General features: G+C 39.8%; 1 protein-coding gene across 1 annotated transcript in view; it reads left to right on the plus strand.

The window, feature by feature from the left end:
- The first annotated feature begins 1,799 nt into the window (after positions 1-1,799).
- PIGU (phosphatidylinositol glycan anchor biosynthesis class U) overlaps positions 1,800-14,283 on the plus strand; it is a 107,409-nt gene continuing 94,925 nt past the window's right edge. Inside the window, exons 1-2 of the mRNA XM_036826433.1 lie at positions 1,800-1,943; positions 10,871-10,935. Of these exons, the coding sequence (XP_036682328.1) occupies positions 1,814-1,943; positions 10,871-10,935 (195 nt within the window). The 5' untranslated portion in view covers positions 1,800-1,813. The remainder of the gene's footprint in view (positions 1,944-10,870; positions 10,936-14,283) is intronic.

The raw sequence follows: 14,283 nt of genomic DNA on the forward strand, positions 1-14,283 counted from the left end.
AGTCTTTCGTCTTGTTTGTGGTTTCCTTTGCTGTGCAAAGGTTTTTAAGTTTAATTAGGTCACATTCACTTATTTTTGTTTTTTTTTTCATCACTCTAGGAGGTGGGTCATAAAAGAGCTTGCTGTGATTTATATCAAAGAGTGTTTTTCCTATGTTTTCCTCCGAGAGTTTTATAGTGTCCAGTCTCACATTTAGGTCTTTAATCCACTTTGAGTTCATTTTTGTGTATGGTGTTAGGTAGCATTCTAATTTCATTCTTTTACATGTAGTTGTCCAGTTTTCCCAGCACCATTTATTGAAGAGGGTGTCTTGTCTCCATTGTATGTTCTTGCCTCCTTTGTCATAGATTAGGTGACCTTAAGTGCATGGGTTTATCTCTGGGCTTTCTATCCTGTACCATTGATCTGTATTTCTGTTTTTGTGCCAGTACCATACTGTCTTGATTACTGTAGCTTTGTAGTATAGTCTGAAGTCAGGGAGCCTGATTCCTCCAGCTCTGTCTTTCTTTCTCAAGATTGCTTTGGCTATTCGGGGTCTTTTATGTTTCCATACAAATTGTATAATTTTTTGTTCTAATTCTGTGAAAAATGCCATTGGTAATTTGATAGGGATTGCATTGAACCTGTAGATTGTTTTGGGTAGTATAGTCATTTTCACAATATTGATTCTTCCAATCCAGGAGCATGGTATGTCTCTCCATCTGTTTGTGTCATCTTGGAGTTCTTTCACCAAGTCGTTCTTGATTATGCAACCTGTTTCATTTCTTTCACAGGTCTTAAATTCCTTATATATTTATTTAATATTTTAATTATTATAGCTAACTCACCATAAGCACTTTTCATACATTAATTAACGAAGTGGTGTGCTACTTATGCTTATCAATGGCACTCCAAACTCCAGAAACCCAATTTGTACTGTTTGCCCATTTCTATGGTGTAAAGACCCCCATAGGTTGGGATTTCAAACTATCAACCTGAAGTCGCTGAATACATATAATACCATTATACAGTATTTGCCATAGTGATAATAGCAGTGGTAAATAAACTCAAGACCACAGATAAAATGAGAGTGTAGTAAAATAATTAGGAAGTGATGTGTTTTGAGTATTCATTATCTTGTTTTTTACATAACTTGTTTAATTGTAAGCTTATATAATTTAATTTTTGATAATGGCTGTGTTTAAAAGCAACTAGCAACATTTCTAAGCATTCCTCAATCGTTTCTAGCTAGCCCACAGCAAGCCAACAACCAGCACATTCTTCAGATGAGGGACCTGAGGCAGAGAAAGGTTAAGCAACTTGTTCAAGGCCGCAGAGCTAATAAATCTGTAACTGTATCCTCAGAACCCAATACAGTGCCTGGCATACAGTTTGTAGTCTATCAACAATTGTAGAATAAATAAATGAACACATATTTAATACTCTTAAAAACATAAAAAGGGAAACAAACATTAAAAACATACACACAGGAGTGAAATTAACATCTCTTTAAAACTCGCTCACAATCCTAGAACGATTACTTCCTTCACCTATCTACTTTCAGCAGCACTTCGGCTCCTGGGCGCTTTTGCAATTCACCTGCTACCTTAGGAGACGTCGCCCAGCACTTTGCTACGAGCTCGAGCCGCCCGGCTTCCCGTCGTCCCGCCCTCTTTCGCCGCAAGGCCTCCTGGGAGTGGTAGTCCCCAGTCTCGCAGCTCCGGCGGCAGCAGCTAGGCGCGCCAGGACACGGAACTACACGGGGCGGTGCACAGGTCAAGAGGCTCTTCCACCTCGCTTTTCCCTCACCGCCTGCGCGCCCGCCCTAGCTATCATGGCGGCTCCCTTGGCCCTGGTGCTGGTGGTGGCCGTGACCGTGCGGGCGGCCTTGTTCCGCTCCAGTCTGGCCGAGTTTATCTCGGAGCGGGTGGAGGTGGTGTCCCCACTGAGCTCTTGGAAGAGAGGTGAGGCCACCGGCTCGAGTAGGCGGCTAGGCCCCGCCTGTGCGCTCCTGGCCTCTGTGAATGGGAGGCGGGGGCAGTGGCCGCAAGCTCAAGATTCTGGGGGAACTGACCCGCTCTCGCGTCCTCAGAGAGGGCGGGAGGGCGGGGCCTGAGAGCTGGCTGCTGAGGGGGTGGGCGTGGGACTGTGTGGTGAGGTTGGGGCACTAGGGGCCGGTCACCTGCGGGGTGGCGATCTGAGGGGGTGTGTCCCACTCGGGTCCTGAGCTGAGTAGCGTGGTCTGAGGAAGGGTCGGGATGAGGAAAGGGCGTGCTGGGTGGAGTGGGATTTGGCGCGAGATCGCAATGTGATGCTCCTCTGGGGTGTGGGATGGTGTGTGACGGGGGCCCGAGTGAGGGGACCAGTCCTGCCTAAGCGAGGAGAGTGTGTGAGTGAGCGTGCTTAGACGCTTCTTCTCAGTCTGGGACTTGGAGTGCATCTTTTCCTACTGTGTCTTTTTAGTTCTTGAAGTTCTTCATCAAACACTGTTTTACGCTGGCGCCTACAAAGAGACAGAATTTGGACCAAAGGATCCACAGGCTAGTGGGAGAGATAGATAATTATAATCATTTGTGAAAAATGTACTTCCTTTGTACGTCCAGTTCCTCCTTTGGAGTTCTGACCCTGAAGAAGGGTCCCCTCCTTTTCCAGCTTCTTTTTTTTTTTTTTTTTTTTTTTTTTTTTTTTAAATTATTTATTTATTTATTTATTTATGGCTGTGTTGGGTCTTCGTTTCTGTGCGAGGGCTTTCTCTAGTTGCGGCAAGTGGGGGCCACTCTTCATCGCAGTGCGCGGGCCTCTCACTATCGTGGCCTCTCTTGTTGCGGAGCACAGGCTCCAGACGCGCAGGCTCAGCAATTGTGGCTCACGGGCCTAGTCGCTCCGCGGCATGTGGGATCTTCCCAGACCAGGGCTCGAACCCGTGTCTCCTGCATTGGCAGGCAGATTCTCAACCACTGCGCCACCAGGGAAGCCCCTCCAGCTTCTTAAAGCTGTGGAATTCGAGCTAACTCTTGAAGGATGCAGAGTTTGGAAAGGGAGATTAGAAAAAGGGGAGTTCCAGGTAGAAGATAAACAGGACCAAGAAATGTTGAAGGATGTGAAATGTCCGAAGTAGGGGAGTAATGGGATGGGGGTTAGGTTAGGGCCAGAGTTTGAAGATTTATTTTGAAAACTTTCTTCCTGAAGTATGGACATGTAATAAGTGTAGAGCTCAAGGAATTTTTACAAACTGTATATGCCCATATAGCCAGGACCCAGATTAAGAAACAGAACATTACCAGCACCCCAGAAGTCCCCCTCATGTCCTCAAACTTTAAATGCTAGAGTTTTGATGTTGTCCCATAGATATTTTGGAATGGCGTAATGAATGGATGTTTTATGAATAATTAGAGCTAAGTTTCCTAAAAATACTTACTATATATCAGAGACTATGGTAAGCCTCATTTTATCCTCCAGTTTTTCTGTGTGCTAGATGGTGTTATTTTCCCCATTTTACCGATGAAGAAACTGAGGTTTGGAGAAGTTAAGTAATTTTCCCAGGTTTCCCAGTTGACAGATGGTAATAAAGATAGTTGTAATTTATATGTGTGATGGTAAGAGCTTAGACTTGATATCTTTGCATATAATATTCTCATGTAATTATTTGTTGAACAAACTGAATTGTTTGTTGAAGCCACTTGTTTCCAGCTTTCTTCTGGATTCCAGAAGATCCATCCATTTATTTGATAGTGCAACTAAAATTTATACAAATTTGTTGCTTGATAAAATGCTTGACAAAATGTGCTTCTCAGTCCAATAAAAATAATAATAACTAACACTGATGTAATGCTTTCCACATGCCAGGTACTGTTCTAAGCAGTTTAGGTATGTTAAAAAACATTTAATTTCTACAATGGCTTTTTTAAAAAAAATAAATTTATTTATTTATTTTAGTTTTGGCTGCATTGGGTCTTCATTGCTGCGCACGGACTTTCTGTAGATGCGGTGAGCAGGGGCTACTCTTTGTTGCAGCGCATGGGCTCTAGGGTGCGCAGACTTCAGTAGTTGCAGCACGCGGGCTCAGTAATTGTGGCTCGCGGGCTCTAGAGCACAGGCTCAGTAGTTGTGGCGCATGGGCTTAGTTGCTCCGCAGCATGTGGGATCTTCCGGGACCAGGGCTCAAACCTGTGTCTCCTGCATTGGCAGGCGGATTCTTAACCACTGTGCCACCAGGGAAGTCCTCTACAATGGCTTATGATGTAAATACTATTGTTAGCCCCACTTTATAGATGAGAAAATTAAAGTACAGAGAGATTGTTACTTGCCGAAAGTCACATAGATAATAATATTATGTGACTAGCTAGCAATCTTTAGGCATGGCTGTTCCACCAGAGTTCACCATATACTATCTTGTCAAGAATAATTTTGGGGGGCTTCCCTGGTGGCGCAGTGGTTGAGAGTCTGCCTGCCAATGCAGGGGACACGGGTTCGAGCCCTGGTCTGGGAAGATCCCACATGCCACGGAGCGCCTAGGCCCGTGAGCCACAACTACTGAGCCTGCGCGTCTGGAGCCTGTGCTCCGCAACAAGAGAGGCCGCGATGGTGAGAGGCCCGTGTACCGCGATGAAGAGTGGCCCCCACTTGCCGCAACTAGAGAAAGCCCTAGCACAGAAATGAAGACCCAACACAGCCATAAATTAAAAAAAAAAGAGTATAAGCAAAAATTGACAATTTAAAAAAAAAAAGAATAATTTTGGAACCTTTCTGTCATATTTTGGTGTTTCCTTAGCCTTTGACCTAAAGATTGGGAATTATTATGGGCTTATCTTCTTGAGTCAGGATAGAGCTCAAACTGTTAGTGATTGTTTAGAAACCCATTTCCAATGCAGCTGTGAGAGTCAGGGTCAGGAGGAACACTTCTGATAGCACTACTTAAAAAAAAAAAAAAAAAAAAAAACTTATTGCTAAATAAATACAGAATTAGTAAACTACGCACAGCAGTGTATTGCACAGTGCATTATAAGGCAAACACTTTTGTAACCATCATCCAAGTCAAGAATCAGAACTTTGCCACTTTGCCTAGAAGCCTTTCCATATACCCCATCTCAATCACAGCCTGTCATCCCCCTCATAAGTAACCATTATTCTGTTTTTTATAATAATGACATCTTTGCTTTCTTTTTGTCTTATTACCCAAATGAGCATCCCTAGACACTATAGCTTAGTCAAGGTCTTCAAAAAAAGTTTATGTATGTCTTTTAAGTCTCCCTTAATTTTAAAATTCCCCATCCATCTCATCCTTTTCTTTAGTATTTATCTGTTTAAGAACCTAGACCATTTGACCTGTAGAGTTTCCCATAGTTTGGATTTTCCTGATTGTATATTCATGGTACAGTATAACACATATCTGCCTGGTTTCTCCACTGCAAAATTACTATTTTCCCTTTTTATTTTTATTTTTTGGCCATGTTGTACAGCTTGTGGGATCTTAGTTCCCTGATCAGAGATTGAACCCAGGCCCTGGCAGTGAAAGCACCAAGTCCTAGCCACTGGATGGCCAGGGAAGTCCCTGTTTTCCCTTTTTAAGTAGTAAACATTTGGGGGATATACTGTGGGGCTCTGTAAACATCCTGTTTCTCTTTAACTTTTTGCCCACTACTTTTTGCATTTATAGTTTGGTCTTCCCTGCAGTAATCATTACTGTGGTGTTCTAATGGCGACTTTTCTATTTCCCTCATTCCTTCTTTTTTTGTTTTATTTTTATTTATTTACTTTATTGAAGCATAGTTGATGTATAATATTATGTAATTTATAGGTGTATAATATAGTGATTCACAGTTTTTAAAGGTTATGCTTTATTTATAGTTGTTATAAAATATTGGCTATATTCCCTGTGTTGTAGAATATATTGTTGTAGCTTATTTTATACATAATAGTTTATACCTCTTAATGCCCTACTCCTATATTGCCCCTCCCCCCTTCCCTCTCCCCACTGATAACCACTAGTTTGTTCTCTGTATCTCTGAGTCTGCTTCTTTTTTGTTATATTCACTAGTTTGTTGTATTTTTTTAGATTCCACATATAAGTGATATCATATTTGTCTTTCTCTGACTTATTTCACTTAGCATAATGCCATCCAAGTCCATCCATGTTGCTGCAAATGGCAAAATTTCATTATTTTTTATGGCTGAGTAGTATTCCATTGTATATATACATATGCCACATCTTCTTTATCCATTCATCTGTTGATGGACACTGAGGTTGCTTCCGTATCTTGGCAATTGTAAATAATGCTGCTATGAACATTGGGTGCATGTATCTTTTCCAATTAGTTTTGTTTTTTTTTTTTTAAATATATACCCAGGAGTAGAATTGCTGGGTCATATGGTAGTTCTGTTTTTAGTTTTTTGAGAAACCTCCATATTGCATTCCAAAGTGGCTGCACCAATTTATATTTCCACCAACAGTGTAGGAGGGTTCCCTTTTCTCCACATCCTCATCAACATTTGTTTTTTTGTTTTCTTTTTGATGATAGCCATTCTGATAGGTGTGAGGTGATATCTCATTGTGGTTTTGATTTACATTTCCCTGATGATTAGCCATGTTGAGCATCTTTTCATATGCTTGTTGCCCATCTGCATTTCCTCTTCGGAAAAATGTCTATTTAGTTCTTCTGCCCTTTTTTTTTTTTTTTGGCCATGCCACACGGCTTGTGGGATCTTAGTTCCCAAGCAGGGATTGAACCCGGGCCACGGCAGTGATAGCGCTGAGTCCTAACCACTGGACTGCCAGGGAATTCCCATATTTATTTATTCAATTATATTTATATCAGTGTGAACTCATGGGTATTTGTTTTATTCTCTGGATTATAATCCATACTACTTTGGCCATTGGGACCTCTTTCAGGTTGTCTCCTTTGTCCTTTTGACATACCTCCCTCCTACTTTTTTTTTTAAAGCACTGTATTACTTTCTGTAACCACAAGATGCTTCAGGCGTATCTTGTATTTTTCTTGGTCCAGCCCTAGAATTGACCACTTTTCCAAGGAACCCTTGTTCCTTTCATTGGATAATATCATTTAGAAACCAAGATCTGTATGCTAGGTGTGTTTATTGCTGCTGGGATGACACTGTTTCTTGGGTCCTCTAGGCTAGAAATATAAGGATACCACTTGTTTTGAACAAGCTGAATGCTTACCCTTCTTGGTATGGGAAGCTCAAAGACAATGTTTGTCTTCTACTAGATTATGCTTTTATTATCAGCCATAGGAAAAGTACATCAAGGTAACTAAATAAGAAATTCTTGCTTATCTGATTTATGAGTTAAGAGTTGAGAGACTTTATGAAAAAAAAGCAACAACACTGATGTTTTAGAATAATTGGCCATGATTAGTTAGCTTTTATGGTCAACTATTCTAAAACATTAGTTGTTAGATATCATCTCCTTGGGTCTCCAGTAAAGCTGTTAGTGAAGGGTTTAATAGTTGTGTTACACAGCAGCCTCCTTATGCGGCTCCATGAGGGAAGTTTCTCTCTGGTCCTAGGATAAGGACCAGTTACAGTTGTCTTGAGCATTGGGCTTTGTTTTATTTTATAGACATCATGAATTATGTAAATGATAGGTTTCCTTTTAGGGTGGATCTCTAAAATTTAAAGCCATACTTATGGCTCACTCATTACAAATAAGTAGTTTTTTTAAAAACAGTCTTTGTAAGTTTGATTTTGTTTTATTTACTTATTTTTGAATAGGTAATTCAGTCTTATGGTTCAAAAATCAAAGGTGCAGAAGTCTGTATGACTAAAAGGCATCTTTCCACCGTTTTCCTATACCACCCATTTCTGTTTCCTGGAGGCAACAGTTTCTTATGTATATCAGTTTTCTCACATATACTTCATGCATTTATAAGCTTACACTTTATAGGTTTTTGTGGCTCTGTTTTATGTTTTTCACATTCTTTTTCACTTTTAAAATTAGTTTTCTTGTTTCTTATTAATAATTATAAAGTAATACATGCTCATTGCTAAAGACTCAGAAACTGAAGAAAAGATAAAAGAAACCAAACATCTTCTATAATTTTATCACCCAGAGATGGTCACTGTTACCTTTTTATTTGTTTGTTTATTTTTATTTGTTTTATTTAATGTTTATGTTTTGTGCTTATTTTGAGGCATTTCTCATTGAATACATATTCATTCTCTCTCAAATAATTAAAGGAATGCTGATTAATATCTAAAATAAAATTTGATCATATTTTACATGCTGTGTTATGACCTGTTTTTCATTTTAGAATATTTCATTGACATCTTTCCTTCAGTAAATATAAGGTTGACCCTTGAACAATCCAGGAGTTAGGGGCACTGACCGACCTTCTGTGCAGTTGAAAATCCAAGTATCATTTATTGTCAGCCCTCTATATACGCTATTCCTCCGTACCTTTGGTTCCTCCATATCTGAGGTTCTGCATCCACAGATTCAACCAACTGCGAATTGTGTAGTACTGTAGTATTTATTATTGAGAAAAATCCGCGTATAATTGGACCCATGCAGTTCAAACCCGTGTTAAGGGTCAGCTGTAATATATCTGTAATATACTTCTTTATTTTAACTCAATTTTAAAATAATTTTTGATTTTCAAAAAAGTTGCAAAAATAGTACATAGTTTGTTTACCCTTCACCCAGCTTCTTTTACTGTTAATATCCTACATAACCATAGTACAATGACCTAAACCAGAAAATTAACACTGATACAATACTACTAACTAATCTACAAACCTACAGGATTTTTACCAGTTGTTCCACTAATGTCCTTTTTCTGGTCCAAGATCCAATCATGACCCCGTATTGCATTTAATTGTTATGTATTCTTAGTCTCTTCCCATCTGGGATGCTTCCTCAGACTTAACATTTTTAAAGAGTACTGGCCAGTTACTTTGTCTTTCAGTTTGGGTTTGCTTGATGTTTCCTCATGATGAGATTGAAGTTACGCTTTTTGGGGAAGGATACCACATTTTTGGCATAAGGACCACAGAGGTTTTTTTTTATCCCCATCTCGGTGAATCATGTCAGGAGGTACTTGATGTTGATAATGTTAACTGGTCAACATATTACTGGTGATGTTAATGTAGGTCACTTGAGTAAGATAGTGAATGCCAGGTTTAGCCACATAAAATCATTATTTTTCCCCTTGCAAATACTGTTTCCAATCATTTTTACCAACTAATTTTAGTATCCATTATTGATACTTGCCTTTCAAGATTATTACTGTGGGGTCTGCCAAATGGTGATTATCTATTTCCATCTTTCCTTCTACATTTGGTACTTATAGTTCTCTTTAAGGAAGAGTTTTCTTTTCTCTTTCACTTGTTTATTTATTCAATTATTTATAGCATAGTATGATTTTTAACTATAAAGTGCTTCTCTCTATCTATATATCTATCCACATATACATATATGTATATACATCACAATTCATTTACATAAATCTCCATTAATGAACATTGGGGTTTTTAAAATTTTTTAGTACTCTGAGCATGATAGTGAACATATTTCTTTGGGCACCTGTCCAATTATTTCCATAGGATAAATTGCCCTAAGAGCAATCGTTTCTGGGGCAAAAGGCACACATTAAAAAAGTACCTGTTGGGGCTTCCCTGGTGGCGCAGTGGTTAAGAATCTGCCTGCCAATGCAGGGGACACGGGTTCGAGCCCTGGTCCGGGAAGATCCCACATGCTGCAGAGCAACTAAACCCGTGAGCCACAACTACTGAGCCTGTGCTCTAGAGCCTGTGAGCCACAACTACTGAGCCTGCATGACACAACTAATGAAGCCCATGCACCTAGAGCCCATGCTCCACAACAAGAGAAGCCACCACAATGAGAAGCCTGCACACCGCAACAAAGAGTAGCCCCCGCTTGCCGCAACTAGAGAAAACCCGCGTGCAGCAATGAAGACCCAACGCAGCTAAAAATAATAAAAAGGAAAAAAAAGTACCTGTTGCCTGTAGAAAAATTAATACAAATGTCATTCAAATAATCAGCATATGAGAGTGGCTGCCCATTTTCCTTCTCTGTGGACATTTCTCACATCTTCTAATTTGTTATCTTATTGTATTTATTTATTTATTTATTGGCTGCATTGGGTCTTCATTGCTGCGTGCAGGCTTTCTCTAGTTGAGGCGAGCAGGGACTACTGTTCGTTGTGGTGTGCAGGCTTCTCATTGCGGTGGCTTCTCTTGCTGCGGAGCACAGGCTCTAGGCGCGCGGGCTTCAGTAGTTGCAGCATGCGGGCTCAGTAGTTGCGGCACATGGACCCTAGAGTGTGTAGGCTTCAGTAGTTGTGGCGCACGGGCTTAGTTGCTCCGAGTCACGTGGGATCTTCCTGGACCAGGGATCTAACCCGCGTCCCCTGCATTGGCCACCAGGGAAGTCCTGTTATCTTATTGTTTTTTGGAATGGGGCAGAATATACATAAATGAAACACTTTTTAAAAAATTTATTTTTTTGGCTGCACCATGCGGCTTCCAGGATCTTAGTTCCCCGACCAGGGATTGAACCTGGGACCCTGGCAATGAAAACGCCAAGTCCTAACTATTGGACCGCCAGGGAGTTCCCAAACAAAACACTTTTTAGAGTGGCTGGAAGTTACAAGGAGATCGAAGGAAGTTTATAGTTTAATATAAAATTTTCTCATAATGAGTGCTGCCCCACAATGAAAAGAGATGCTCTGTATAGAAAAAAGTTGACCATCATCTGAAATCAAGACTTAAATTCACTCGCTGGGAATGAGGTAAAGGGGGTTAGACAAACTGTGAAGCCCTTCTTGTTCCTGGGAGTATCTAACACTTTGGTTTATGGCCAATCTGCATATGTCTCTAAAGTAAGAGTGAACTTGGATGTCTTACTTTTCAGTGGTTGAAGGCCTCTCACTGTTGGACTTGGGAGTGTCTCCGTATTCTGGAGCAGTATTTCATGAAGTAAGTGTTCTTGTTTTCTTTTTTGGGTACTAAGAGTAGTTTATAGTCACAAATGCCAAAGCCTAACTCTGTTTTGTACAAACATTTAAAGAGATCTATTTTTGAAAACCATATTTAGAAACAGCCCTTTTTTAGATGCCCTCTGCTTAAGAAGGAGGTTTCGCAATTGCAGTGGAAATGATCCAGATTAAGATTGTAATTTGAGGAAGCAGATGAGACTTCTGTAGAAGTTATCATTTTTATTGGCAAATAAATTGTAAACAGTTCCCAGTTCATGAATAGGTTATATGCTAATTGGCATGTAATTGGTTCTTTGGAACATACTTTCCCATGAAAACTGAGCCAGCAATGTTGGTTTCTTAGAAAGCCCACAAAAGCCATTTAACCCATAAAATTAGTTCTTAAGAATAGTAAAATCACTCTTAGGTCACCATCATCTCTCAACAGCTTCCTGACAAGTCTTTCTGCATTCAGTCTTGCTCCGTTACTTCTTATTCTGCAGTCAGAGCCATCTTTCTGAAATGTGAATCTGATTTTGTCACTGTCCTGCTCAACACTGATCTCAGGATAAAATCCAAACACCTTAGGATGCATACAAAGCCCTGTGGGCCCCGCTCATCACCTCAACCACATGTCTTTCCACTTCCCCCTCCCCACTTTTATTGGCTTTATCATTTAGAATAGAAGTCTTCTAATTTGGCATTTTTACCCCTAATTTTTACAATTGTCTCCCTCATACCTACTTTGAGAACAATTTTTTTTGGTTCTTCTATCTAGTCTTTTTAAAACGTTCAACTTGATTCTCATGGAGATAACAACTCTTTTGCATTCATATTTCATTATCTTTGTATTACTATCTAATTGAACCATAATAACAAGAACTACTAGCAGAAACAGGTTAGGAACAATTTAAGAGACTCTTAATGAGCACACAATTCAATTATTGGGAATGGATGTGTGTGGGCATATGCAAGCATAGCCCACTAGCCAGTGGTATGTGCTGTGGGCCTTGGCCAGTATGTTTTCTAGACAGACTAGGAACCCTCTGAGAGAGTTCTGACATGCTTTTATTATGCTCCAGCACCATATTCCCTTACCTATATCTTTGCTCATGTTATCTTCTTATGGAGGGCCATTCTTCCTTCTTTTTGTGGTTGACTCTACTATTCAGAATTAGCTTTGGTTTTGCCTCCCCCAGAAAGCCATCCCTCATCACCTTAGACTAAGTTAGGTGTTTCTCCTATATCTTCCAAAGCCTCTTGTGCTTATCCTTTTCATGGCTCATATCATACTCTTGAAATTGCCTCTGTACTTGTTTTACCCACTGTGATGTATGCTCCTCAGAACGTGTTCTGGCACCCTTTCATCACTTATTCCTAGTGCTTAGGTCTGTATCTGCATATGTATTCCAACCCCTCCTTCCCTTCTCTATTTCCTTTAACAAAGATTTGTTAAGTACACACCAAATGCCAGCTACTCTGCTAGGTGCTAGGGATATAAAACAAGACACAGTCCTTGGCGTTATACTTGTATTTCTAAGAGAAACAGACAATAAGTTAGTAAAAAAGAAACAGATTTCAGAGCAAAGAATGTTGCCAGGGATAAAGAAGTTCACTTTATCATGATTAAGGGGTCAATTCGTCAAGAAGACATAACAATCCTAATGTTTATGCACCTAATTACAGAGTTTCAAAATACATGAAGACTGATAGAACTGCAAGGAGAAATAGACAAATCCCCAAATAGTCTGAGATTTCAGTATCCCTCTGTCAATGACTGATAGAACAAGCAGACAGAAAGTCAACAAAGATATAGAAGACTTGAACAACACACCAACCAACTTGACCTCATTTACATTTACAGAACATTGCATCCAATAACAGCAAAACACATAATCTTTTCAAGTATACATTTGCAAGATAAACCATATTCTGAGCCATAAAGCAAGGCTCAATAAATTTAAAAGGATTGATGTCATACACACTATATTCTCTAACCTCAGTGGACTTAGATGAAAAATTAATACCAGAAAGATACCTGGAAAATCCCCAAATATTTGGAAACTAAGTAACATATTCCTCAATAACTCATGATCAAAGAAGAAATCAGAAGGGAAATTAGAAAGTATTTTGAACTGAATGAAACGAAAACACAACCTATCAAAATATGTGGGATGTTGCTAAAGCAGTACTTGGGGGAAATTTATGGTGTTAAATGCCTGTATTGAAAAAGAAGAAAGGTCTCAAATCACTGACCTCAGTTTCTACCTTAAGAAACTAGAAAAAGAAGATAAACTCAAAGTAAGCAGAATAAAAGGAATAATAAAGATCTGAGAGGAAACAAATGAAACAGAAAGCAGAAAATATTGAAAGTCACGGAGACAAAGTTGGTTCTTTGGGATGAATAGTAAAATTGGTAAACATTTGGGAATGGTGGATATGTTCACTATCTTGATTGTGGTGATGATTTCATGGGTGTATTCATAGGTCAGAACATATCAAGTTGTATACTTTGAAAACGTGCAGTTTATTTTATACCAACTATACCTCCATAAAGCTAAATTTAGAAAAATATGATTTCACTTAAATGGTAAGTGTATGTAGAAAAATAAAGCTGAGTAAAAGGATAAAGAGTGATGGTCATGTGTATGGCTATTTTAGATAGTGTGTGTAGGGAAGGCACTCTGAGGAAGTGAAATTTGAATAAGAGATCTAAATGAATCAAGCAAGCCGTATGATAACCCTAATTTGGAAATGAGCTTGGCATTTGTGAGTTGCAGAAAGATGGCCGGTGTTGCTAAAGCAGAATGAGCAAAGAGGAGAGTAATAGAGATAAGCTGTAAGAAATTAGGGGTCTGATTATGTAGGACTTTTTATAGAAATGGTTAGGAGTTTGGATTTTCTATCTATCTTTTTTTCCCACTTTTATTTATTTATTTATTTATGGCTGCGTTGGGTCCTCGTTTCTGTGCGAGGGCTCTCTCTAGTTGCGGCAAGCGGGGGCCACTTTTCATTGCGGTGCGCGGGCCTCTCACTCTCGTGGCCTCTCTTGTTGTGGAGCACAGGTTCCAGACGTGCAGGCTCAGTAGTTGTGGCTCACGGGCCCAGTTGCTCCGCGGCATGTGGGATCTTCCCAGACCAGGGCTCGAACCCGTGTCCCCTGCATTGGCAGGCAGATTCTCAACCACTGCGCCACCAGGGAAGCCCCCCCACTTTTATTGAGATATAATTGACATACAGCGCTGTGTAAGTTTAAGGTGTACAGCAGAATGATTTGACTTTTATACATCATGAAATGACGACCACAGTAAGTTTAGTGAACATCCATTATCTCATAGAGATACAACAT

Source organism: Balaenoptera musculus, chromosome 15 (assembly GCF_009873245.2).
Source record: "Balaenoptera musculus isolate JJ_BM4_2016_0621 chromosome 15, mBalMus1.pri.v3, whole genome shotgun sequence".
NCBI classification, from domain to species: domain Eukaryota; kingdom Metazoa; phylum Chordata; class Mammalia; order Artiodactyla; family Balaenopteridae; genus Balaenoptera; species Balaenoptera musculus.